The sequence below is a fragment of the Centruroides sculpturatus genome, unplaced genomic scaffold (assembly GCF_000671375.1).
Source record: "Centruroides sculpturatus isolate CEXI.00-Female unplaced genomic scaffold, Cexi_2.0 scaffold560, whole genome shotgun sequence".
Classification (NCBI taxonomy): domain Eukaryota; kingdom Metazoa; phylum Arthropoda; class Arachnida; order Scorpiones; family Buthidae; genus Centruroides; species Centruroides sculpturatus.
Genome location: NW_019384914.1, coordinates 277524 through 305477, shown reverse-complemented (window position 1 = coordinate 305477; position 27954 = coordinate 277524). Strand labels below are relative to the sequence as shown.

Genomic DNA, 27954 nt, shown 5'->3' with positions numbered 1-27954 from the left:
AATCAAAAAAACCTTTAATGTCCAGTAACAAAATTTAAATGCAAAAACTGAAAACTTTTTCAATCTTAAAATGCATTAATGCAGGCCAATGATATTCCAAATTGGAATGCATAGAACACAAGTTTTCAAAATTTTTTTAAATAATTAGAACAAATATATAATGTAAAATAAAAACTGTAACTATACTTAATCAGTTGTAGTGATCTGTCACTCAGATTAAAATTATTTTTTTGTTGTATGTGTTTCGCATGCTCCGTTTGTGCCTGGGCACCACTTTTGTAAAAACCCGCGGGACTCTGATTGGTTTGTGACTCGTGACGTCAAAAACGAAGAAGTATAAAGGGAGGTGTTTCACTCTTTGTCTTGCTCTTCGGACTGTGTTGGACACGTGGTATTAGTGAAGTGCGCGAGTGGATAAGCACGTGGTGAAAGAGAAAGGAGAATGGACAGTGTGGAGAGAGAACAGTAATCCAATTCCATCCGGACCTAGAATAAAGACTTCGAAGTGAACCACATATACATTGATCAAAATTTTAGAGAAGAACTCATGTAAGAAAATTTGTTTGTGTTTTGTTCCTTTATATTTGTACAATCCCTAAAGATTAGGTAGTAGATTCGGGAGCCGATATAGACGCGTGTTAACAGTACTGAATATATATTGTCGAGGTATCAATATGCATGTAAGACTCCCGAAGTTTTGAATCATATATTTTAATAAAAACATTAAATAATAAGTGTAAAGTCCTGAAATTGGTTGGTGTTCATTGCCTATTACCCTCCACTGTAAACTGTATACTAAGGTATAGCAGTAAACATAACACAGTGATCTTTTTAAGATTGAAAATGTTCGTCAACTTTTACATTAAGATTTCATTACTGGTCATTAAGTATTTTGTTGATTGTGCTTAGTAATTCATTCTAGTTATTGAGAAGATGGTAATTTTGTTCTGAAGAGAGAGAATACATAAAAAATGTGTCTTCAAACATCATCCCTTTCATATACATCAGGAATTAACGGTCTCAAGATTGGAGTCAATCTTTCTTTAGAAACTACCTACCTTAATATGTAAAATATTAATATCTTTCCCCTAATGACAGCACAATCAATTAAAAAAAATATGTTTGAAGTTTAAACTTCAAACCTTTTTAAAAATATGTATCAATGTCTATCAAATGAATCGTGACTGCATGCTATAATTTTTATATATGTTTATTTTACTTTAAAATTGTTTATTTCCTTCCCCCTATCTCTCTTTGCTATTGTCTATTCTTTCTGGAATGTTTTTGTTCAACCCTCCTTTCTTGGTGTGTGGACAGGTAATCCCTTAGAACAATAGAATGGAATGCGACCCTGAAGGCAAGAAGGATAGCATGTGGCCATTCTGAGTGAGGAATCCAAACTTAACATATGGCAAAAGTGAGCCCTCCAGTGCATCTTATCATTGCATGGAGAAGACAAAAGGAACATTGATTGTGAGAGTACAAGAAGATATTTTCGGCCCTTCAAGTGAAATGGAAGAATAGTGAGAAGAGAAAATCTATCCATCATCCCAGGAAAGTTTCATCCCCTCAAACCACCACAACAAGATCATAATAACTGATTTTGGATACCCTTTTCTATCCTCTGTCCTTATTCTTCATTTTTCCACTTAATTATATTCATAAACTAGTTATAGTTAGTCTTAAGTACTTAGTCGTAAGTTATATGTATTCTTAGAAAAACTAATTGATTTGGATAGAAAGCGTATCGTGTAGTTATAGTCAGGAATAGATTCTGTATAATTTGTAGTTTGATTATTACTGCATTGTGTATCCGTTTTTGGGAGCTGGTATTGGCTGGCACCCCTAAAAGAATCCTGTATTTTATCGAATGAATTAAAGATTTTGTTTTAAAATTTATTCCTTTGTCCCCAAGTTTTGCTCTGTCTTCACAGAATATTTTTTTATTGATTATGCTCACTAGAGGGAAGATTTTAATGATTTACATATTGAGGCAAATAAGTAGCCTCTAAAAATTCGTTAACTATACCATGGTACTGTTAATGATATGCATGAAAGGAATAATGTTTGAAGACACATTTTTTATGTATGGTTCCCATTGAGAATTTTTTAATAAATTTTTTCAGTTTATATTCTGAAACACGTTTGAATTTAGTTTTCAAACAGGGCTAATGACCAATAGAAACTAGGTTAAAACCCCCAAAAGCTAGCCTCCCTCCAAAATCCTATAGACCCAAATTTGGACAATTTTGTGTTTTATCAATGCTGATCCAAGCAGCCAGCAAAAAAATTTTGTGTTACATCAATAACTTGCATTTTGCAGATATGATGTAAACATCAAAAACACAAAAACTTCACATGTTATGTTTATTGTCTCGAAGTTACAACCAAAGTGAGCACTCAGGTCCCGTTCCCGTGATGCATCAGCAACGACCGCCACCTGGCGGACTCACTAATATTTTACATTTTAACATCTCCAATACAATACGCATTACATCTCCCTTTCTTATACAAAGTCTTTGAAACGCGATGGCCTACGGATCACCCGGCCTGATCGAGTTGTCAAGTCTGTAGCCTCATTGCCGCTCACCTCCTGATTTTCCAACTGCTCATTCTTTATGTCCGTTTCCTCTCTACCACTATCCATGTTTTCTCCTTGTTCACTGGCCTGTTAATCCTCACTTGGTTGATCCAACAATTCACCTGAATGATTCTGTATGTTTCTAAATCTATTCACATCAAACTTCCTTAAAAATCTTCAGTTACGAATGAAGTATTTACCATCTTTGTCTATGCACACAATATAAGATCTTGGTCGATATCTGTCTATTTCTATTATTTCACCAGGCTCCAGTTTCTTTTATCAATTTGGATCATCACTCGGTCATGTGGATTTAATGCTGTTAGGTCTCTAGCATTTCTATCGAAATAGTGTTTCTGTACTTGTTGTCTTTGCAAATGGTTTTTTCTAAATTTGTCTACAACTATTCTGGGTTTCAAGAGATTATTCCTTGTGGGCACTTGCCCTCGCAACCTACGACCATAAAGAAGTTGTGCTGGGGATGGAATACCTCGACCTAAAGGTGTATTTCTGTATTCCAACAAGGTCAGATAAATGTCCTTTGAGTCATAGACTGCTTTCTTAAGTAATTTTTTGATAGTCTGCACATGCCGTTCAATGAAACCATTAGACTGAGGATTTCGTGGAGAGCTTGTCTTATGTGTTATTTCCCAGTGTTCTAGAAATTGTTGAAAATGTTTGTTTACAAACTGGGTATCATTACCTGAGTATATAATTTCTGGCTTGCCATGTCTGGAAAATATCGATTTCATAGCTTCAACTATTCTGGAATGAGTGGTGTTCTGATTCATACAATAAACTTCTGGGAATCGTGAAAATGTATCTACTACTAGTAGATAGTCTTTACCAAATAAATGACAGATATCAGTTGTGACAATTTCCCACGGTCTTGTGGACAGTTCTCTGTTAATAAGCGTTTCTTTCGGATTTGAATTTTGATACTTTAGACATGCTGGACAGTTCCTGACAACATCAATTATTTCTTTTTCCATGAATGGCCAAAAGACATGTTCTTTTGCTCTCCATAATGTTTTACTGATTCCCATGTGATTATAATGTAGTCTATCAATTGTCTCTGCTCTCATGCTCTTGGGAATAACTATTTGTTCACCTTTACATACTATGCCTCTCACCTCACTCAGGTCTTCACAAAACTTCCAATATGGTTTGACTAGTGGATCTATCATGTTTTTCTGTTCTGGCCAACCTCCCTTTATTAAGTTAATCAGTGACTGTACTCTTTATTTCTTTTTGTTTCATGCCGAAGTTTTTCAAATTTCTTTGGAGTAATGCTACAGTAATTGATAAGGTTAACTTGAGCTTCAACATCAGATTCTATCACATCAAAATTCTTGTCCACATAGCTAGCTCGAGAAAGAGCATCAGCCAACACAAGTTGTGATCCTGGTCTGTATTTTACTCTAAAATTATAATTTTGTAAGATTATCCTTAATCTCTGAAGGCGTAGTGGGCATTTATTTAGTGGCTTTTGAAAAATTGCCTCTAACGGTTTATGGTCACTCTCCACTATAATTTCACGACCATACACATACTGGTGAAAATGCTGGCAGCCAAACACTATTGCCAGTGCTTCTTTTTCAATTTGCGCATAATTTTTCTAGGTCTCTGTGAGAGTCTTTGATGCATAAGCCACTGGAGCACCTTCCTGAAGTAGTACAGCTCTCATTCCATCTTTTGAACTAGCCACTGAGAGTACTAGTGGTTTATCTTTATCATAAAATTGTAAGACTGGGGTGCTGCTCAAAAGATTCTTTAGCTTCAAAAATTCCTTATCGTGTTGCTCAGTCCATTGCCACAAACAATCCTGCTTCAGTAAAGTCCTTAATTTTGCAGTATGACTAGCTAAATTCAGTATAAATTTTGCCACATAAGTTATCATGCCCATGAATCGACTAAGTTCTATTAAACCCGTTGGCTTTGGGATGCATTTGATTGCTTCGACTTTATCTGGATCAATTCTAATACCATCTTCTGACAAGATGTGTCCCACATATTTGACTTCCTTTAGTTTAAATTTGCACTTATCCTTATTGAACCTAATCCCCTTTTCTTCAGCTGCCTTCAGAACCAATTCTAAGATTCTATCATATTCTTCTGAGTCCTTTGCATAAATGATAAGATCATCAATGTAAATCTTGACTCCTTCAACATGAGCAAAAATTTCTGTAAATGTTTTGTGAAAGATCTCAGGAGCATTAGTCAATCCAAAGGGTAATCGCAGAAATCTATATCTCCCAAAAGGTGTATTAAAGTGTGGCTGTCCGCCATTTTGTATATACATAGTTATAGTATTTAGATTTAGAATTCTTTGTTCTTTCCTTCCCTTCTTCTTCTTTCTACTAATGACCATTTCCGGTCATCCGACAGGAGCGGGAAATTTGTGGGTCCTGATTGGTGGCTTGTCGACGTGAACAGGGAGGGGCCCTGCCCATGGGGTACAGAAGGAGAACAAAGGGGTGAGAAAGACACTTTTTGCCCGGGCGACGAAGAGAAGAGGTCACGAAAGTATCGTCGGGACATTAAGTCGGACCTGGAGGACAAAGAACGAGCCGAACGTGCTGGGTATCGAGTAGTCCTAAAAGAAAGGAAAAGGACTAGTGACTTGCCCAATAAGAAATAGTGGCCTACAAAACCCAAGTGACAATTATCATACCAGGAATGTTGGATATTCCAATGTCGATTGACAAAATCCCCACAATCATCAGAAACCACAATCAGGACCTCCTGTGCTAAATACCGGTATACTTTTCCTTCCTTCATTTTCCTCTCCTTAGTATAGTGTTAGATTTAGTTAGCTATAAGTTAGTTATAAGTTAGTAATTAGAATCCGTATCGTGAGAACAACTCATTGTAAGAATCCGAACGAGAACAGACTTGTTATATATATCTACCTGTGTATGTGTCTCTGACGGGCATCACTGTATTACCTGTTAATTCTGATTATAATAAACTATTGTTTAGTTAGTATTTGTTGGAATAATTGTCTCGTACAACTTTTAACCTTTCACAAAAGGTTGTTAATTTTGATGAGCTATCTGCCAGTTCAATCTGCCAAAATCCCTTGTTTGCATCTAGGATAGAGAAAAATTTGGAACCTGCCATATCCATCGGGATTTCCTCAAAGGTCGGTATTTCAAAATGTTCTCTCATTATCGAGTGATTCAAATTCTGTGGATCTAAACATATTCTCAGGACAATTGGGTTTACAAACTCTGTCAGTTCATCTATGCTGCATATAACTCCATCACTTATCATTCTCGTTAATTCTTTCTTTAATGGATTCATTAAGTTAAATGGTACTCGACGTGTAGGAACTACCACAACCTTGTAGTTATCCTTCAATTTAAATTCACAGGGTTTTATTTTGATCCTGCCTATGCCTTCAAATACATTCCTATATTTAGTAAAATAATCACTTTCCATTTTTATTTCTAAGATATTCGATTTCTCTGTAGTAAATTTAGTTTTTGAATACTCTCGAGTCCTAAAATAAGTGCTGCTTGGTCAGTTGTCTTGACTATTATAAAATTCAAAAGTTCCTTGACTTTATCCTTAGTTCGTACTGTTAAATCACACACTCCTAGCACCTTTAATCTATTTCCACCGTAATTCGAAATTGTAATATTAGTTTTCTTTAGCAGTCTTCTTAGATTAAGAGTCTCAAAAATATATGCAGGGATTACATTAACATGTGCACCAGTATCTATCTTAAAACTAACACTTTTATCACAATCTAAAATTCTTAAAGTCTCTGACCAGTCTAGATCAAGGTTCTTACCTCTACTTTCCAGTGACGCCAGTACGTAGTCGTTTGCACTCTCTGGCGCCATTTCCAGTACATTTATCATGTTATTTCAACACACTTTTGCAAAATGATTATATTCTTTGCATTTATTACATTGTTTGCCCATTGCTGGACAGTTAGGTTTATTATGTCTATAACCACATATCCCGCAATTCCATTGTCTTCCTTGGAACTTATTTTCCGGTCTTTGATATCCACGCCGATTGTTCTGTGTTCGATGGTTCTTTGTTTCTGCACTAGACCTATTTTCCTGATCATGTGATTCATTGAGACGTTCTCTTGATTTTCCTTTTATCACGTTGACTTCTATATTCTTTGGTTGATTCAACAAGAGTTTAATGTGGCTCTCTGTTCGGCGGCTCTGCATATGTCAATTGCCTTTGTTAATGATAGCTCCATTTCTCGCAGTAGACGTTCCTTTACCTTCTGATCACGAATACAACTCACAATTCTATCTCTCAATAGTCGATCTCATGAATTCCCAAATTCACAATTTATCGATAGCTTACGTAAGTCTGCTAAAAAATCGTCAAAGGCTTCGCGCGGTCCTTGCACACGAGTGTTGAACTTGTGACTCTCAACACTTTAATTGCTTTTCAGAATAAAATACAACTCGAGTTTTTCTAGAATTACATTCAGTTGTTTCTCTTCTTCATCACTAAGTTCTAATGTTTCAAAAATTTCTAGAGCTTCTTCCCCCTAACAATGGAGCAAGTTGGCGGCTTGAGTTTCATTGTTCTTCGTCGTGAGTTCGGTCGCCATCGAATAAAGTAGATAACTTTTCTTAAATTTCTTCCAATTTGCTCCTAAGTCACCTTCTACCAACATCAGTTTTGGAGGAGGAAGATTTTGAAACGTGGACATGTTCAATCTAGTACGGGAAAATCTTTTGTCTTTCTCTAAACGTTTGTCGACTGCACCATGTTATGTTTATTGTCTCGAAGTTACAACCAAAGTGAACACTCAGGTCCCCTTCTCGTGATGCATCAGCAATGATCACCACCTGGCGGACTCACTAATATTTTACATTTTAACATCTCCAATACAATACACATTACAGCACACACAAACTAAAACTATAATTCAACTAAATAACACCCAAACACAAATTTCCAGTGACAAAAATAAACAATTTTTACTGTTCAAACATTTTCAGCCACAATTTATTGGCCTTCTTCAGGATCAAATACAGTCAACCCCCCTATAACGTGCATTCCTATAACGACAATGCCTATAACGTAGCGAAAAAATTGTAGCAACATTCGTATAAAGCAGCTCCTAAAACGTCTTCGCCAACTCGTTTTGTGACAAGATTGATAGAGTCTGGACCAATAGTGGATGAGCAGCCGAACTACTTTCCTCCGACCCTGCGCCACGCTATGGAGCGGCTAAATTGAGTTTGCTATCGTCTGTACAGTATTATATATAAATTATATATAAATTAGGTACTGTACATATAATTATATATTAATTATATATAAATTAGGTACTGTATATATAATTATATATTAACTTAATTTATTGTAACTTTATTATAATTATATATATGCTTTCTGCCGCCTGGCAACACGCTACGGAGATTTTAGGCTAGTAAGTTGAGTTTATTATCGTCTGTACAGTATGTAAATTAGGTACCGTAAGTCTAATACAGCACTAATTTTATACATTTCTTGTGAAAGAAACACTTCTTATTCAACGGCCATAAAAATTATTTATATTAATGATGTCTCCAAAGGTCAAGTTATTTTTCCGCCAAAAATTCGTTATCAGAAATTGCGGCCGTCGTTTCGCGTGCTGTTCCGCGATGAAAACCAGCTTTAAGCAACGGCGTAGTCGAACGGTGTAAGTAATCCTACAATTTTTTGTTTATAGCATAGTTTATACAGATTATTCCCAAAAAATTATACGTATTTTGGAAATGTTGAGTGGAATTAGTCTAGAATCGGTTAATTTTATAGAAGAAAACCTTTCAAACAGCCTTAGTCCGTAAAGTTCACACCTATCGGGCTGCGATTGGCTCATGTATTTAATCATTCCTACAATGTAAATTTCGATTAACGTGGAACGTATCTAAGCGTTATAGGGGGATCTACTGTACAAAAAACCATTCTATCAATTGAATATTACCCATGTTTAATTTTGTAAACTTTCAAACACATTCAAACCAGGTAGTGACACACAGTTTACATCATACATAAAATGAGCAATTTTTATATTGCATTAACACAATTAAATTGTTTGAATGAAATTATTAATACAATTAAATTTTTAAAAATTTTTTCGGAGTTGAAATCAGGGTTGGCAACCTGTGGCTGCATGCAGTCCACATTAATATTTTTTGCAGCCCATGTCACATAAAATATAAATAAGTAGTCTATATCATTTCCCAGCTTAAGGAAGTATGCGAAAAAAATTCAAACATTATTTTCTACAACTTATGTATGTGAATAGTTTTTCCCACAATGAATTTAGTAAAAATTAAAACAAGAAACTGGCTAACAGACACATCAAAACTAATTTAAAGCTAGCAGTGACTAATATTTAACCAAATATTTCCAATATATTACATTTACATCAGTTCCAAAAGCTAAATTAAGTATACCTAAGCTAATTTATAATTATATATGAGTAAATAATTGTGATTTACTGGCATTTTTTTTAATCTTTCCTCTTGTATGTAGCTCGTGTCAGTTCAAAAGTTTTGAAATGCAACAACCCCTTACATAGAAAAATGTTGCCCATCCCTGGTCTAAATAATATTTCCAAGCTTTTAGTACCAGAATGCAATCCATATTAATGCAATTTCTGTTCTTCTCAGCTCTGTAGATTTCTAAGGCCTCCAATGATATTATGTCACGTCTGTCAAAGACTGTGTATCAGGGTAGCCTTACCTTGCTTAAAAGTTTGCCAAAAATTGTGTGATTTATTTTCTGTAATTTTTACAACAAAAGTTAAATTCTGGTGCTGATCTGAATAAAAAAAAGGGGTATACATTCATATAGACCTCATGCCATAAAAGATAAAGTACAGGATTTCCCAAAGCTTGAAATTGCTACACTCATGATAAGTGTTACAGATTGGTTCTACTTTGACTCCTGACCTGACACTCTGGAGAATGCATGCTAAATTAAGATTGAGAACCCAGATTAAAGTATTTAATTTATTTCATATAAAATTTTGTAGATTAATTTGTTTGATATAAAATTTTATTAGATACAATAACTATATTTGGTACTATTTAGTACCAAAGTACTAGTTTTACAGACACATTTTTTACTCTGAATTTAGTCTAAGTTTGGTCAGCCTCAGTCTGACACATAGCAAATGTGATGAACTTTTTATGAACTTCAAAGCAGCCAACTCTGAACAAGACAAAGTAATAAATAAGAAAAGAAAGTGAAAAACACCATGTCAAAGCTGAACAGAGTTACAAGCACTGAAGAAAACTTGAAAAACAAAATGAAAAAGTTATAATTTTGTGCATAGTTATGAAAAAGTCCTATTTATGCCACAGGTTTTCCCTTCAGCAGTACTTGTGTTATAATTTTTGTGTCAATCAGCTTATCACAGGAAACAGAACTATGTATTATACCTGTGCAATAATCTATAGGTAAAAAACATTCAACATAAATAGCTTCTTTTATTATGAATTTTACTATATCCAAATACATCAAACTTATGATTTTGAACTAAGAAAATTTATCTATCATGGTACCATTGTGTTGGACAAAACGATAACTGAGTGATGGTTGAGATGATGCTTTACCTCTTAAAACAAAGGTTTTGCACTTATGTATTAGACAAAAAATTCTATCTACAGGGAACAGATTTCTGATATGTGACAGAAATTTCACTCACATTGAAAAAAAAAGCTGAAACAGTTCAGCACCAATGGTGCCAAGAGACTGAGGCACTATTATCAGGGTTAGTCAAGTGGCTAATCTTTCCATGTCTGTGAGGTAGTTCAGGATGAAATAAAGGACATCAGTATTTTAGAACATTTTTTGTTATGCCAAAATGTCTGAAAATTACCTTAGCAGTATGGGTTCAGATTACATTCGACAACCTCACAGTCATTAGAATAAGATGGCCCCACAAAGTTTTCAGCCATTGAATGCATTTTCCTTACTGCTGTCGAAGCGAGGTCTAAGAAGGAAATTCTGAATTACTTTAATGACCTTCAGAATATTCATCTGCCATGTGCATACGATAATACAAAAAATGACATTAATGCCATATTGATAATTTTGATAATTAATAAATATGCTATGTTTATTATGTACAGAACTGTTTTAGTTCTCCTACTTTTATAAATTAATTCACTATACAAACATCAAAAGTTATATTAAAATGTTTTCATCTATACACACTGGACATCACAAGATTCAATTAAAATAATATAGAATTATAATATTTAGATAAAAGCTAAAACAGAACATTTTAATTTAAAATATTTTAATCAAACCTGATGATGTTTACCATGCAGTTGAAACTCAGTTTACAAACTTATCGTATATTTCTGCAGATAAGACGACCTTCAGATAAGACATGGTATAAATTTTCGTCATAGTTTTATAGTTTTAGCATATATCTGTCCTATAAAATGACCCCCAAACTATCAACAGCCTATGAATTTAGTTTAGATCAGCAATCATCATCTGGATAATAATACTGCATAGTGTATACGGAATTATGTCCTATTTGTAATTTTTAGAATGAACAAACTTTATTTTCTTACATCTGGAAGCACTGCCTTACGATTGTTGAAACATTCACACTGATTCCGGCATTCGGGTAATGACCTTGACTATTCACAAAAACATCGTATGGGCTATTTTATTTTGTGGACATAATCTACTCTCTACTAGTAAATAATTACAGTTTGTCTGTTTTTTATAATGGTTTTAATTTATATAAATTTCTACTCTAATTTTTTTTTGTATCTGTCCTATAAGATGACCCAGGATTTAAGGGGCCTTTTTTTATGATTAAACTATCGTCTTATCTGTGGAAATATATGGTAATTCATTTCTTCAAACTTAATTGTTCAGAAACCAATTTGATCTCAAACCAAAACAAAATTTTCCCATAAAAAACAATGTAAAATGAATTAATCCATTCCCAACTCCAACACAAAACTTTTTTTACTTTTTTTTAGCTGTATTTGTATTTCATGCATAAAAATACCTACAAATGCAATATAATCGAGACAAGTTAATAATAATAATAATATGAGCAGACCCCAAACAATTACGAGTTGAATGTTGCAATTTGGTAAACAGTTAGGGTAAGCCATGCAAATGCACACTAAGAAGGGATTTTTGGAAATTCTCCCCTGCAAGAGAGAGATAGGGTTAAGGATTACCCTGAAGAACTTGGCTTCTACTGTAGTATTTTAGATGCAGTATTTTTGCAAGAAATCAAACATATTTTTAGACTCATCTATAAAGTCTCTAATTAGCCTCGGAATAGAAGGACCTAATTCTTGCATTAGATCGGCTATAATCTAATAATCTTAATCTTCACTATCATTATTTTTTACTCAATCAACATCAGGCTCATCTGCTAGTATTATATATATTCTTATTTACAGGATAAAATCACTTGTATTTAATCACAAAAATCTGTTTTCTTAGAATAAGTATCAATTGACTGAATGTATCAAAAATAAATCATCAAATATCATTTTTATTAATTGCTATTGAGTTACAGCAAATGCAGTAATTATATGCAAAATTTATAATTATACATTTATAAATTTTTCATACATTTGAAGTCATAAATCATCATAAAGTTTTCTTCTTTGATTCAAAAAGTGGTAAACAACTATTTATAAAATGGAAATTATTTATTTATTTAAAAGTATTATTTACATACCAAATTTACTATTGTTATTAAAATAAAATCAGACTGCATTATTTTTATTATCTACTTGTGAAAAATTAAAATACCTGCACATAATCTATTGCATAGTCTATGTATGCTTCAAAAAGTAAATGAAATGCATTTGTAATTTTCAGAAAAATTTACAAAAATTATTATTTCCACTATCTAAANCACAACATGCCAAGGAAGAGAGGAAGGAGCAATTAAATAATTAAAATTATAAAGGATTTAAAAATATATATAAAAATGGGGAATATTGCACTTCTGACAATCACTGCAAGTGTGTGGGCTAAATTTGGAGAATCCATGCTTCTTGCATGGACAACTTTATGTGGCCGGCTCAGGTGTTGGAAAACCTTCTGATTTATTCGTGTACGCACCAGACAAAAAACAAAAAATATCGTGTATCCACAAGCGCTCCAATAAATAAATAAAATTGAAACAACACGTTGAAATGTTTTCCTGATGAAAATGAATAATAATAATATAATAATAAGTTTCAATAAAAATGATAAAATGTAAATTGAATTTTATCATAACGAGTTTGCTTGAATTTCCTTTCTTCTGAGATTGCAGCAATGCGTGATGGGTAAGCTAGTAATATATAATATTAGAAATTATCATGTCAAGCATGACAGAATATTTTTTATGACAAGTAGAGATTGAAGAATTGAGAAGAGCTTTGAGTTCAGCTTGACATTGTGATGCTGTTTCTGCAGCCCTCAACAAAGCCATTCTCACTGAATGTTGCTGAAGTCACACTTCACAGCCTTCAGGGGTCTCAGTTGTTCTTATTCTGTTAGATCTAGAATTTACTTGACCAATTTTAGTCTTACGCTTTCCCCTAGGCATTTTTCTTTTTGACAAAATAGCCAATCTTTTGCATCTTTTAGACAAAATGGCATTGATAAAACAAAGATAAATTGTATGTATGTTAGATTAGCGATAACACTTTCTAAATAACAGGCTCATTAGATCGTTACTTCTGAATGGATAATAAAATGTCATGTAATCACTATGAAAACTTATTTTTTATAAATTTGTTACAGAAGTACATGATGCAGATATTGTTTTTTAAAGTTTAAATTTAATGAAGTCAGTCTAAAACATGCCATTTGCCAAAATATGTAAAAATACAACTTAAGGGAAACTTCCTTGTCAAGTATGAACATTACGTGGTAATTGATATCACTGTAATGTAAGTGCAATCATTCAATAAAACGTTTATTCTATAGCTAATATTTCCTCAAAATAAGTAGCCTATACCTTTCATCAAAACATAAAACAAATATAACCAAAATTTCATATGAACTGGACAAAAGATGTGAGTGCATGCACATGCACACACAAAGAGAGAGAGAGAGAGAGACAACTACTTTTATATTAGTAATAAAATTAATAAAATTTTGTTATTTAATTTGAGTTAAGCACTTTTAAATATGAACTATTGAATGTCAATTAACACGGTTTTTATTAATTAATTTGATTCAAATTGAATTGTGATGCATACCAAAAACTGAAAGTAGTATCTTACCCACATGCACATTGAAATTTGACTCACACCATCATCAATGGTTTGTGTTGTGGCATCTAATGATATGAGGTGAATTTTGGTGCCACTACTGAATCAGTAGTCCTGTGATTGATTGGTTGATTCTTTAACTTTCTTTAACAATGGAAGTATAAGAAGTTGAACATTGGTGGCTGGCTCTGCCGAGTAGCTTGTTTGAAAACAAAGTTATCATATGGCAACCAAAGAAAATGTGGTGTTCAAAATTTTGTTCATAAACTGAATTCTTTGTAAACAGATATTCTTAACCTGAAGTGTGACTATATGAATGAACATATTTGTTTAAGTGAAGGATTTTTGATTTTGCTAGGTTTTTGGCATGTTATGTAACTCTGATTATAGTTCTAACCAGTATCTTTGTGTCCAATATCCAAATATTGGTCAGATAGTTTATATTTAATCATTTTTTATCTCAGGATAAAAAGCTCTTAAAATTTTAGTACTCACGTAAAAAAATCACTGTGCCGTCTCATTTCTGCTTCAGCTAACTGTTGCAAATATTTTTTGTATTTTTCTTCTTCATAAAATTTCTTCATCTGTATTGGAAAAAATTTTATTAAACTTAATTACATTGATTTTTTAAAATTTATGAATAATTTCAAATTATTATTAATTAATACAAGAAAATAGACAAAAATCAGTCGAAACTAGTGAGAAAAGTAAATTTTTAAACAGAAATAATGAGAAAACTGTGACCAAAAAGTGAGAAACTTTTAAAAAAAACAGACAGGAATTAGGATATACAACTACAATGGATCAATAATTTTTTATTTTTACTGTAATTTCTTATAGTTATCTGTGCCATTTGTACATGTTCAAATGTTTGTTTCCACTAGTGTTATCTTCATTTGCACACGTCAGTTTTCAGTCTTTATTAATTGTCAGTTTTATTTCTTTTTTCAAAATAAAATGTTATGAGAACTCCTTGCCACTTCTCTAGCCTTTTCTGAATGTTACTTGCTTGAGCTTCTCTTTCTTTTGCTTTCTGTCTAACAACTTGAACTCCTTCTAGGATGTTGTGAGCAATTTGAATTTAAGTCCTTTTTTCGTAATGCTTGTTTCCATCTTGCACTGGCATCACTTATTAATTTTTACTTGCCACTTTTAATTTACATGTTTTCTGGCCTTCTGATATTTCTTCTCTAAGTCTTGTATCTCCTGCCTTGTTTTATCATCCTGCTTACACTGTTTTTCTAACTGTTTTCTCTGCTCATCTTGTTATTTTTCTTTTAGCATTTGTACTTCTGCTTTCTTCTTCTCAAGTTCAGTCTTATATTTTGAATATGCAAACCTTGCATCTGTGAATAGTCTTTTGATAAGTGAACCAAGATCTGACTTATGTAATATTTTTAGTCCATTTTTTATATACAGTAAGAATTGAGTGTCTTTACAGACATTGAAGCCCAATCAGGAGTCAGAAATTGTGCAATGACAAAAAGTCTCTCTCAACATCTGCCATGTGCCAATGTTAATGTAACTTTTACAACTTGCAGGATAACTGGATATTTTGTTTCATTGTTTCCACTTCTAAGAAAAAAATTTTCTCCCTTAGTTGTCGATTCTTTTGTTATATGACCACTCTGTCATTTTTTAAGTTGTAAAAATCTCCACTCATCAATAAGTTAGCTTTCAGAAACATTCACTGGTAATGAAAAATCCATCTTCACAATACTTTCACATGACTCTCATCAGGCAAGTTTTTCAAACTGAAGCAAGACAAATGTGCAATAATTTTTCACACATTAATATGGATTTCCAAAGCAAATGTTTTGCTGCTATGATACAGAGGCTGATGTCATTTTGTCTAAATTCCAATGTTCTCGTTTTGCATGGTTTCAATGTTTTGTTCAAATTTCAATTTTTGCAAAAGCCTTTTCTCATCAGACTTTCCTGAATGACTCCACTCAGACTTTCAGAATGCCCTTTTCAATCAGACTTTTCTCATCAAACAATTTGGTATCATTGATACTAAGCTCAGTCAAATGACAAACAACTTCTGGTTTGCAAATTCTGCCCACCACTGCAGCAGTTAGAGACATGATTTCATCATAATAAAGTTGTAACACAGGTTCTTTCTTCTGGAATGTTTTTGAAAAGCATTCAAAAATGTTTGCACAGTCAACTACAAATATCACTTCTGCTTGGATTATTGAATTCTTAAATGCATTTACAATTCTCTTGTAATTGTTTGTATTCATCATACTTTTCCTCTTCTTTTGTTTTGGAACAAATTCCAGGAAATAATGCATTATGGCTTTTCAGTGATCCAAAAATCTTACTAAAGATAATGATAGGAAAAGCCATCATGACATAACATGCTTTATGAACTGGAGTTTTGAGATATCTTGTTTCTTCAATGTGTAAAATCCTCCCAACAAAATGACAGTCCAAATAAACTATAAATGGCAATGAGAAGATCAATCACTTCTAAACCAAATATTTGAAGACCTTTCAGAAAAGCATCATGCAAAATGTGAAGGTTGCAAGTTGCAAGTTCCCATGCAAGCCAGTCCTTGATATCTTTACTGTTTATAAGCTGAAATACTTTCTTGTTTACATTTGACCCATCACTGGTATGCATCAACATTTTCTCCAGAGAGAGATCTGCTTTAGTAATTGCCTGAATAATATACTTTGCCAAACTGTCACTTGTTGATGTCCAATAAAACATGTTTCACAATAATTAAACACAACTTCATTAGCAGTTTTGATATTTGGAGTTTCTTGTAGTTCTCTGCATTTTTGATTTCATCATAACATAATGTATAATGAGACTGCTGTATGTCATCAATCAATATCTTATAAAAGTATGGACCAAATGCTTCATTCAGTAGATACCCAAATATTTCCATTCTAAAAGACTAAATTCATTAGGAAATTCTTGTGACATGGATTTAAACTCATTGCCTATTCCATTGCATAATTGTGCAGGATAGTTAGATAACACACATTTCAATAACCATCTCAGTTCAGAGACCACTGCTGTGTCCTTTGCAGATGCAAGTTGTGTAAGCTTACATGGCCTAATAGGTTTTTGTTTAATGTCTTGATCTATTTTATCTTCTACTTCAGTAGTCCTGCTGGCAGTAAGCTTCAAATGTAATTGGTTGCTGCTCAGCTTTATCTCCATAGTGTGCATATGTTTAGCTGTAGATTCAGGCAATGACACCATATGTAAGCATTTTTTATCATATGCTATTGACAATGAGCATATATTGCAAAATATCATTGTTTCATTTGATTTGGTTGCCCACTGAAATATGGTACTGTGCAACCAAGACTATATGAAATAAACAAAACTGTCTTTCAACATTAATACTCTTATCATAATGAAAGTTAGTGCTTTAACATTAGTAGAGTTATCACTTCAGCGATAATAAAAACAAGTACTTTTAATGTCTGCTTCAGGTAAATTCGAACATTTTAAAAATACCATTGTAAAATTCAATTGGCCAAAAGAGTACAATTACATTTTTATTCACAAGTACTGTTCATATTACATTTTATTCCAAATTTTTTGTAATTTACTTTATTTATTATTTTATCATTCTTTTATCCATTTAAAAACTGCTATATTTTCAATACTTTTCAATTAATATTTACATTCAAATTTAATTGTGCTCTTTTGGCCAATCAAATTTTACAATGGTATTTTTAAAACTTTCTAATTTACTTAAGACAGACATCTATGCAATGTCATAAGTACTTGTTTTTATTTTCTCTAAAGTAATAATTATATTAACTTTATAAAGTCAACACACCTTAATACTGAGAAAGCACATTTATTCAGCTAAACAAACGTTTTCAAACCATTCCATGAACCATCATCAAGTTAAAGACGTTCGAATCAATGGCTTTTCGAATAACACGTTCAAATTTAAATTATATTAGAACATGCAGTACAGTGAAATCAAGTTAAGTAAACAAGCATAACGAAATTAATACAATAAATAAAAAAANACTAAAGGATTTGATGGAAATGATCATAAACTTATGATCTATCTGCCTAGTGGACGCGCTAGGTTGGCCCCCTCTTCTTGTAGGGAAGGGGACCCCGCTGTCCGTTACTCTATGTTAGCAAGTTTTATTGCATGTATGTGAGCTGGAAAAAGGTTTAGTTTGTGGACCAAAAAGTGCAGAACAGGCTGCACAATACAAAAGTTATTCCAAGTTAGTGAGCTGGGCCGGGGTACGGACGGGAGCCCGAAAGGGGCCCAGGGCCCAGCTATGTCGTCCTATCTACCATGTCAGGTACAGACCCAAGTCGATGAACAAGGCATAGTCTCTTTAACCCTGTAGTGTCATTAGGCGGAGCAGGGGAAGAGTTCCCTTATGAGACTTAGGAGGTCCGGATAGCGTAACTGGCAACACATCTGCACGGTAAGCAGGAGTTGTGGTATAGATAGATTGATCATTCTTGTACGGTATTGCATACACTCTTGGTTGTTCTTTCTAATTAATTTTTTCTTTGTCATTTCTGAGCAACATATATAAGGTAGGAGCTCTTTTGTATACAATATTAGTGTTTTTGTAGTTTGAAATTTCTTTCATAACCGGGGATATACATTTATTATGTGTGAATTTTGTGATGTTGCTGCTTCCAGCCGGTTTTTTCTTTTTGCCCTTTCTCCGCTTTTAAGGCCCTTGTAAGAAGGGCTTACACCCAATGTTCACTGACAGATGATAGAAAAATCGAACTGGAGTACATTTCAAGCATAGCAAGCCAGCATGGATACCCTGCATGCCTTATTAATGCTCTGATTGCATGCCAGGAACATCCAGCAGAAACAACACTATCGAGAGACGAGTCCTTTCTACCTGTTACTTACAATAAGATCCTTACCAACATCTACAAAGAAATATCCTGATTTACAAGTAATAGAATTGCTTATAGGAAATCTCCTACTGTTTTCTCTTGTATCAGAAATGATAAGTACCAATTGGACCAAAATAGTATCACAGGAGTCTATACTATCCCTATTTACGATCATAGAGTAGACCATAGTAAATATATTGGTGCTACTGGACATAATCTAAATATAAAGATCAAGGAGCATAAATACACCATTCAGAAAGTTCTTTGCACTACCGCATTGGCTTGCTTTGCTGTCAATAACAATGTCCGGGTGGATTTTGACAATGCCTGAATACTACAACAATGCGAGGACTTGGCCAATATCAAATATCTCAAACAACTGGAGATATTTAAAGCATTTAACAGGGTAACAGTGATTAATTTTAAAGACATGGACACATTATCAGTGGCCTGGAGAACTACCTTTGACGTACAATAGGTCCTCGTCAAGTTTGTTTTTTTATATATTTTATATGAACCATGACCTATGTATCACAAACACATGGTACAAACAACATCCGCAAAGACTGTACACATGGAAAAGTCCTCAAAACATAGAAAACAGAATATTACAAAATCAAATAGACTTCATCCTCATCAACAAATGATACAGAAACTCAATTCACAATGTTAAAACAAGGCCTTCAGCCGACTGCTACACAGATCATAATTTACTCTATGCCAAGTGTGCCATTCACTTAAAGAAAGTTACAAAAAATGTCAAAAAGAAGAAGTTACATTACAACCTCGACAGGCTGAAAATATGCGAGATCAGGCAACATTTTAGTGAGGCGATTGCAAAAGAAATCCAAGACAACAACATACCCTCTATAGAGAGACACTGGGAAAACATAAAAAGTGCAATTAAGAATGCTGCCTGTACCTTACTTAACAAAAAGGAAAGACAGCGGAAGATCCCTTGTATCACTGAGGACATTTTGACACTGATGGAGGAACACAGAAAGTTTAAGAACCAAAACCCTCAAGAATACAAAAAACTTCATCGGATGATCACTCATGAATGCGCCAAAGCTAAAGAAAAGTGGTTCGAAGAAAAATGTGAAAGAATAGCAGAGCACAAGAAAAAACACCATACCAGAGAAGTGCATAGAATCATCAAAAAAACCATGAAAGAACTTAAGAAAACAAAGAAAGGCGTAACAAATTTAATAGACCAACAAAACAAAAAGAAATGTGGAAAGGAAGAAATAGCTAAAACTTGGACAGAGTACATCAAAGATTTGTTTGGAGATCGCAACAGACATCCCTAGGTTCATACAACAGAAGGAGATGCTGCCCCTCCTATTACGCTAAGAGAATTAGAACATGCCATGGACTCCATGAGATGTGGAAAAGCTCCTGGTGATGATATTCCAGCTGAATGCCTAAAATCCTTGGGCATGTCTGCAAAACTATCATTACTAGATCTTTTTAATAAAAGCTACAAAGATGGACAGGTACCACGTGACTTTGAAAAATCCACTTTCATCCCTGGTATGTATAGTTGTCGGAATTAGATTAAGAAGGATGGAGACGGATTCTTATGAACAAGTAAGAAGCACGTCTTTATTGAACAAAGAACGTGGTGCGCAGGCGTGCTACCAACTATATACATTTAAGAATAGCCAGAGATGGCGCTGCAATACATAGCATATCCTCCTAAGGAGAAGTTACAAACACAGTCTTGTAAGTATGTAGGAGTTTTACAATGTCTATGACTTGACTCTTGAGTATTAGAAGAGTCTAAAGCTAAGGCAGTATCTGATGATAAATTTTTCATGTTGTCTTTCTGGGGGATATTTTCAACTATTGGATTATTTTCTTCTTCTTCACACCACAGCTGAAGAAGAATGAATGAAGCACCTTGAGATTCGAGGGATGCGGATGATTGAGATCTCAGTTAATCAATATGACGCTTCCATATGGAACCATTAGGAAGCTCGATGTTATATGTAACAGGTGAAAGTTTTTCAATAACTTTACCAGCAACCCAATATTCTTTAGAACAAAAGTCACGAGCAAAAATTGTGTCTCCTATCATAAATGAACGCTGTGGACAAACTATGTTGTCACCAATAAGGTTAAAGGGTGAAACAAATCTAGTCTTGAGCGAAGTTTTCTGTTGAATAGCATCTCACTAGGTGTTTTACCAGTGGAACAGTGAGAAGTAGTACGATATGAAGTAAGGAATTGGAGGAGGGATGTCATTAAATCCTTATCACAATTTAATTTTTTTAAAGACGACTTAAACGTTTTGATAAATCCTTCAACTGCTCCATTATTTGCAGGATGGTACGGCGGAGAGAATGTCTGACAAATTCCGTTCTGTGCTAAAAACATTCTGAATTCACGAGATGTGAATTGAGGGCCATTATCAGAGTGAACATGTAAAGGAAGGCCATGACGACTAAACCAAGATCTAAGTGTCAGAATAGTAGCGGAAGAATCTGTGGATTGCATTATTTGAATTTCAGGATATTTAGTTTTTGCATCAATACCTATTTGAAATATTTTTCCAAGGAAAGGTCCAGTGAAGTCGATATGCACTCTACTCCAAGGTTCTTCAGGAATTGGCCATCTTAAAGTATTAGTAGAGGGAGGATTTCAATGGTATGAATGACATAAAATACATTCTTTCACTATTCATTCTAGATCACTATCAATGCCTGGCCACCAAACAATTGATCTTGCTAACATTTTCAATTTAACAATACCTTGATGTCCAGAATGTAATTCAATGAGAACATTTCTGTGAAATTTCTCAGGAACAAATATTCTATCACCCATAAATATTAAGTTTCCTTCTAGAGAAAGGGAATCCTTGAATTTAAGAAATGGCTTAACAGCTGTATTTATCTGATGCCAATTATTCCTGATGCACTTACACAAAACATTGAAAAGTTTATCTGTACGAAATGCTTGTATAAAAGCACTATTGGTAAAAGAAAGGGAGTCAAATTGCAAATTAAATAATGAACTTAATTGAGTTACTAAAATCTTCTATGAATAGATCATTAGTAGTATTTCTGGAAAGGCCATCAACTATGATATTAGTTGCGGAAGAGATGTACTTAATTGTATAATTATAATCATTCAGTATGATGCTCCATCTTTGTACTCTAGCAGCTACAATCTCATTCTGTCCTCTTTTATCACCGAAAATTGCAAGTAAGGGCTTATGGTCTGTTTCTAGGATAAAATGGCAACCAAGAAGATATTGTCTAAATTTCTTAATACCAAAAATAATATATAGTGCCTCTTTCTCTGTCTGAGAATATCGATGTTGAGCAGGCAAAAATAAAGCATTAGCAAATGAAATAGGACATTTTACATTGTCAATAATATGGAAAAGAACAGCACCGACACCAAATTGAGAAGCATCTGTAATGAGTTTTTTGCACTTTGAAAAGCAGATTCGTGTTCTTTTGTCCAGACCCAAGAACATCCTTTACGTAAGAGTTTGTAAAGAGGGTGTAGGAAAGTAGACAGTTTAGGTACAAATTTAGAATAACAGTTCAACATACCGTAGGAATGAGCGTAAAGAATGAACATTACAAGGCTTATGAGCTTTTAATATAGGATCCAGTTTTGAGGATAAAGGAGCAATTCCTTGTTTTGAAATCTCAAATCCTAAGAATTTTACAGAATCTTGTAAGAATTTGCACTTTCGTTTGTTTAGTTTGATTCCTTCTGTTTCACAAATGGATAGGATCCTTTCAATATTACTCAAATGGTCTGAATGATTTGTACCAGAAGTAACCAAGTCATCAAAATATGGTTGCGTTTTCGGAATTGTAAAGAATAATTTTTCCATAGCTCTTTGAAATAAAGCAGGGGCAGATGCAAAACCATATAAAAGACGATTGAACTTATACAATCCAAGATGAGTGTTGATAACCACTAAATTTTTACTTTCGTATCCAATTGGAATTGGTTATAGGCATCACTTAAGTCAAAGGTAGAGAACTTCTCACCTCCAAGTAGTTTCATAGAGATTTCTTCCAAACGAGGTATTGGATGGACATCTATTTGTAACATTTTATTCAAGGTTAGATTGAAAAGTCCAGCTATCTTAAAATTACCATCATTTTTAACTACTGGAATTATAGGTGTGGACCAAGCACTGTTGGATATCTTAGAAATTACTCCAGCCTTTTCTAACCTAGATAACTCTGCTTCAATTTTATCCCTGAGGAAAAAGGAACTGTCTTTGGTTTCAGAAAAATAGGATGCATCTGGTTTTAAGGTTAAATGAAGGAATATTGATTTAGAACATCCGATGCCTTCAGAAAATACAGAAGAATATTTGTCTAATAGAGTAAGCAGATTAGAGTTTGTATGTGAAATCTGGGAGTAATACTATTGATTTTACAAGAGACTGGATTTGAGAGCTTTAACTCTCAAATCCAGTCTCTTCCAATGAGATTAGCATTACCATGACCAACCACATAAAGGCGAAGTTTATGGCGAGAACGATTGTAAAGAACTGGTACTATAATAAATCCTAATACATTCAACTTGAAATTTCCATATGTGCAAAGAAAATGTTTAGACTCATGTAAAGAAAAGGATGATAAAATAAACTATGGCCGGCATTAATTACATTTTTAAAAAATTGTATAAATACAAAACGACATATTCACAAAGGTAAAAAAGATAGATTATTTTACTATTTTTACTTAAAATGTGATATTGTGAAAAATGGCTAATAAACACCAGAGGATGCTTTACCTGTATTTACATTTTTTGCCGAAACAGTAGCCTAAAAAGGAAGGTCGTCTCGGAAACTTGTGAATTGCTTTTAAGGATTGCTGATGGTGTAGAAACGGCGTAAAGATAGACAGAAGCAAGGTTTTTACCTTTGTGAATATGTCGTTTTGTATTTATACAATTTTTTAAAAAGGATGATAAGTCTCTGTTGAAAGTGAATTCAGAAATGATGGAAAGTGGGGAGCCAGTATCAACTTCAAAACTAATGTTCTTCTTATTAATAGATAGAGTGAGAATATGTAATAGGTGGAACTGGTGTGGAGGCATCTTGAATATTAAAAAGATTGAAATAAGTTGAATTATCTATCTCTGAATAATCATTCAAATCTTTATCGGCACAAGATAGTTGGTGTATGCTCACATAAGGATGTTTAGTTTTTCCACAAACCCTTGCAATATGACCAGGTATGCCACATTTATTACAGGTAAATGTTCTAAATCTACAATTCTCATGGGAATGATCTTTGCTTCCACAAGATTTCTTTGTTTCGAACTTAGTTTTATCTCTAGAACTATTCTCACTAAACTCCTTTTTTCTGTTAGAGAACTTTGTGGAAAAAATTTTAAAACAATCGTTTTCGAGTGGCAATTTATTGAAATGACCTGCATCAATCAGAGCTTGTTCCATAGCAATAGCATAATTGATTGCTTTCTGGAGGTCTAATTCTGACTCATTTTTAACAAATAGATTTGAATGAACCCTAGGGTCGTACAAGCCCGACACGAATCGATCTCTTAAACGTGATGCAAGGGAATCTCCAAAATCACACTTTTCGCTTAACGATTTTAACCCAACTATAAAATCATTAATTAATTCTCTTTCTTTCTGTACCCAGCGAGTAAAGTTCGCTCTCTCGGAAATTATACTGACTGATTTATTTTTATGAGATCTCATTATACTTTTTAAGTCAGAAAATGTCTTCGAAGAAGGTTTATCAGGTTGACAAAAATTTCTTAACAATTTACAAGCCACCGGTCCAATTTGACTAAGAAGAGTAGCCACCATTTTTCTATCATCTGTGATATTAGACGCTATAAAGAATTCTTCCAATTGTTCCACATATTCATCCCAATCACTATTTACGTTATATGGATTAATGTTAATCGCATTTGCCATTTCGAATAAAGGAAAGAAAACAATGATAATAAGCAATTCGGTAACTTACAGGTTGAAGGTTCAAAGTCTAGTTGAAGGTAGCCACGTGTTGACTTCACCGAGAAAAAAAATAAATGCTAGTATTCTTGAATAAAATTAAAGAAATAGACTATCTTTAACCCACCTCATCGCCAGAATTGGTATGTATAGACGTCGGAATTAGATTAAGAAGGATGGAGATGGATTCTTATGAACAAGTAACAAGCATGTCTTTATTGAACAAGGAACGGTACAGAACTGAACGTGGTGCGCAGGTGTGCTACCAACTATATACATTTAAAAATTGCCAGAGATGGCGCTGCAATACATAGCAATCCCAATTCCAAAGAAGTACAATGCCAAGTAGTGTGACCAATTCTGAACCATAAGTACAATGAGCCATAGCCTACAGCTCTTACTAAAAATTATAGGATACCAAATAAGAAACAAAATGGAGGCTCAGATAGGACCATTGCAATTTGGGTTTAGACTGGAATGGGCACTATTGATACACTGTTTGCTGTGAGAATTTTATCAGAAAGAGCCATAGAAATGCACAGGAACTTGTACATTGGCTTCATTGATCATGAAAAAGCTTTTGACAAAGTACAACACCCCCTTTTAATGGAAACGTTAAAGAAAGTCAATCTAGACACAAATGACTACAAACTGATCAGCAACCTAAACTGGGACCAGACTGCCACAGTTAAAGTGGACGACATAGAAACAGCACCATGTTAGATAGAAAAAGCAGTTAGACAAGGATGTGTATTACAGGCCTTGGAGTGTTATTTCCCCTCTGAAAAAGTGAGAAAAGTGAGTTGAAATACAGAAAAAGTGAGTGCAATAGTGAGAAAACAGAGTTAAAACTCAGCAAAATAGCAGTAAAAATTGTTATTTTCTTTTTATTCTGTTATGGTTAAACACATTTTAAAACTTTCTGTATATACTGTAATACAGTGGCAACTCGTTATATCATGCATTTTTGGTTCCCAAAATTTTAAAAGCATTTGAATCAATAAATTTTAAATTACTAATTGCCACTGAATTTCTATTTGCAATGAAATACAGTATTTTATTTCTACTATTGTCCTTGAGACTACCACTGAAGATGAAACAATAAATTTGTCAAATATGCAAAACAGGTGGATAGATGATTATCATTTGTTTCCTTTTCAAATAAAAATTGTTTATTTATTAGTTTTTAAGTATTGTCTCCTCATTTACAAGTTTTTGTGAATTTGAAATTTCACACCTTTATGTGAATTAACAGTATTGAGTTATATAAATTCACATAAAGGTGTGAAATTTGAAATTCACCACATAATATGTAAAGAAAAGATTTCTTTAATTCTGAATTTCTGTAATTTCATAAGTTTTGATGTTCTATTATGTATTAAATATTTATTTTTTAAAATTTTCAATTACAGCATTTACAATTTTTATTGAAAAATATGAACTACACGAATTTCTAATAAGCGATTTATATAGTACTGTATAATAAAATCACAATTGATATTTTGTTTTTATATCAACAGTATTTGTCTTTCAATGTCATTGTTAAAGAAACGATAATGCTAAATGGGCGTTCATGGTATCAATGTTTACGTAAACGTCAATTAATTCAATATAACCACAAATAAAATTCATGATTGAAAAACTAAGCTTATTTTATAACAGAAACACTTGCTGATAAAAGAATATAGATCCCATAGCATGTATAATCTGTTTAGTAAAAGCCCAGAATTTTTATTACTCAGTTGTATATCATGTTTTTTTTTTTCTGTCTCCCAAAAACAAGTGGCTACTGTATTTCCAGTAAACCATGAATGCTTGAAAAGTCTGGCTTCTGTAAATAATCAGTCATGAAACATGATGTTCTTTTATTAAGATTATTCTGGATGTTTTCAAATTCCTTTTTCACTTCCTCTTGTTTTTGAACACTTAACACAAATAAGCATAACACGTGCTGCTTGTACTGTACTTCATTCGTGTTCTTGCTGTTAATAGCTTTCTCCAGTTTTTTTGTTTGCTGCTTCTAACAAAACTTGGCCTGTCACATGTATGATATTTCATCATCTACATTTTTCTGATTTAAACTCAGCTGCAGTTCCATAATCTTCATGTTACGAACAGCTTTCTTTTGTTGTTCTTCAAAATGTTTCTGTGCTCTTTTTTCCATTTCTTATTCTTTTAACTTCTTTTTGTTTTCCAATTGTTCTTAATAATTTCTATGCACTAAGGGAGCTAATTTCAGTTGTCCTTTGTGTGGGTTTTGAGTCATACATGTCCTTTGTGTGGGTTACAAGGTGTGGGTTTTGGTCATACATGTTTAGTCCCTCCTTAACAATTAAAAGTGAATTAAGCATTCTTTCCAACACTGATGCTCTATCAGGAGAAAGTGCACGGCATAAAACTGACCCTCTCTCTCTCATGGAAACAGGATTTTCAATGCTGATTTCACTAATTTGGCTATACTGTCATAGTTATCATTATCAGAAACTGTTTATTTTTTAATGCTTCGAGATGTGTAAATATTGATTTCAAAATAAAATAATAAATCTGAAATAAATATATTCCAAATAATATAAGTAAAATAAAATTTTATTAATATTTCATAAATAACAAGGTTGGTTGGTTGGTTTTTGTTTTTTGGCACAAGAGCCGTATAGGCCATGCTGCGCCAAGGCAAATGGTTAAAAAAATTTTAAGCATAATAAATAAATAAATAAACAACAACAACGAAAATAAATATACACATATTAAGTACAAACGAAAAACAACATGCAAAAATGAAATAAATATATAAATAAATAATTGATTAATTAAATTTCTTTATACAAATTAATGACTTTTAAAAAGTCCAATACATTATAATGATTTGGTCTCTGGCCCAGAATATCTTTGAAAGTTGCATTTCCAAAATGCTGTCTACGACTGATCTCAAAGGCAGAGCAGTTGAGCAGTATGTGTTTAACACTTAGTAAGCAGTTGCAATACTGGCATACTGGTTGCTCTTCACCCTTCAAAAGGTATTGATGAGTCAACCGAGTATGTCCAATCCTCAGACGAGTAAAAATAACCTCAGATCTCCTGTCGTAAGGTTTCTTATGTGTCCAATTTTCTATCATAGGTTTGATCTCATGTAGTTTATTGTGGATTTGTGCATTCCACATATTTTGCCATCTTGCCACTAGTCGTTTCTTAATGACTAGCTTCAAATCGCCTCCTTCAATACACATTGTATGCTGTGAAGGACTAGCTGACTTTGCAGCTGCATCAGCTTCTTCATTTCCTCTTATACCTACATGGCCTGGGACCCAGCAAAATT

General features: G+C 33.4%; 2 protein-coding genes and 2 pseudogenes across 2 annotated transcripts in view; all 4 read right to left on the bottom strand.

Annotated features, from left to right (window-relative positions):
- Nucleotides 1-27954, bottom strand: part of LOC111631709 — a 334641-nt gene that overhangs the window by 144262 nt on the left and 162425 nt on the right. Inside the window, exon 15 of the mRNA XM_023376015.1 lies at nucleotides 14311-14399. Coding sequence (XP_023231783.1) covers nucleotides 14311-14399 — 89 coding nt within the window. The remainder of the gene's footprint in view (nucleotides 1-14310; nucleotides 14400-27954) is intronic.
- Nucleotides 226-5715, bottom strand: LOC111631711 (annotated as a pseudogene).
- Nucleotides 4505-7823, bottom strand: LOC111631716 (annotated as a pseudogene).
- LOC111631714 lies at nucleotides 21505-27948 on the bottom strand. The gene has a single exon (XM_023376018.1). The coding sequence runs from the start codon at nucleotides 24603-24605 to the stop codon at nucleotides 23706-23708; it is 900 nt and encodes a 299-aa protein (XP_023231786.1). The 5' UTR covers nucleotides 24606-27948; the 3' UTR covers nucleotides 21505-23705.

Excerpts from the sequence above, each read along its gene's own strand:
- LOC111631714 (XM_023376018.1), bottom strand. The coding sequence starts at position 24,605 with ATGGCAAATGCGATTAACATTAATCCATATAACGTAAATAGTGATTGG.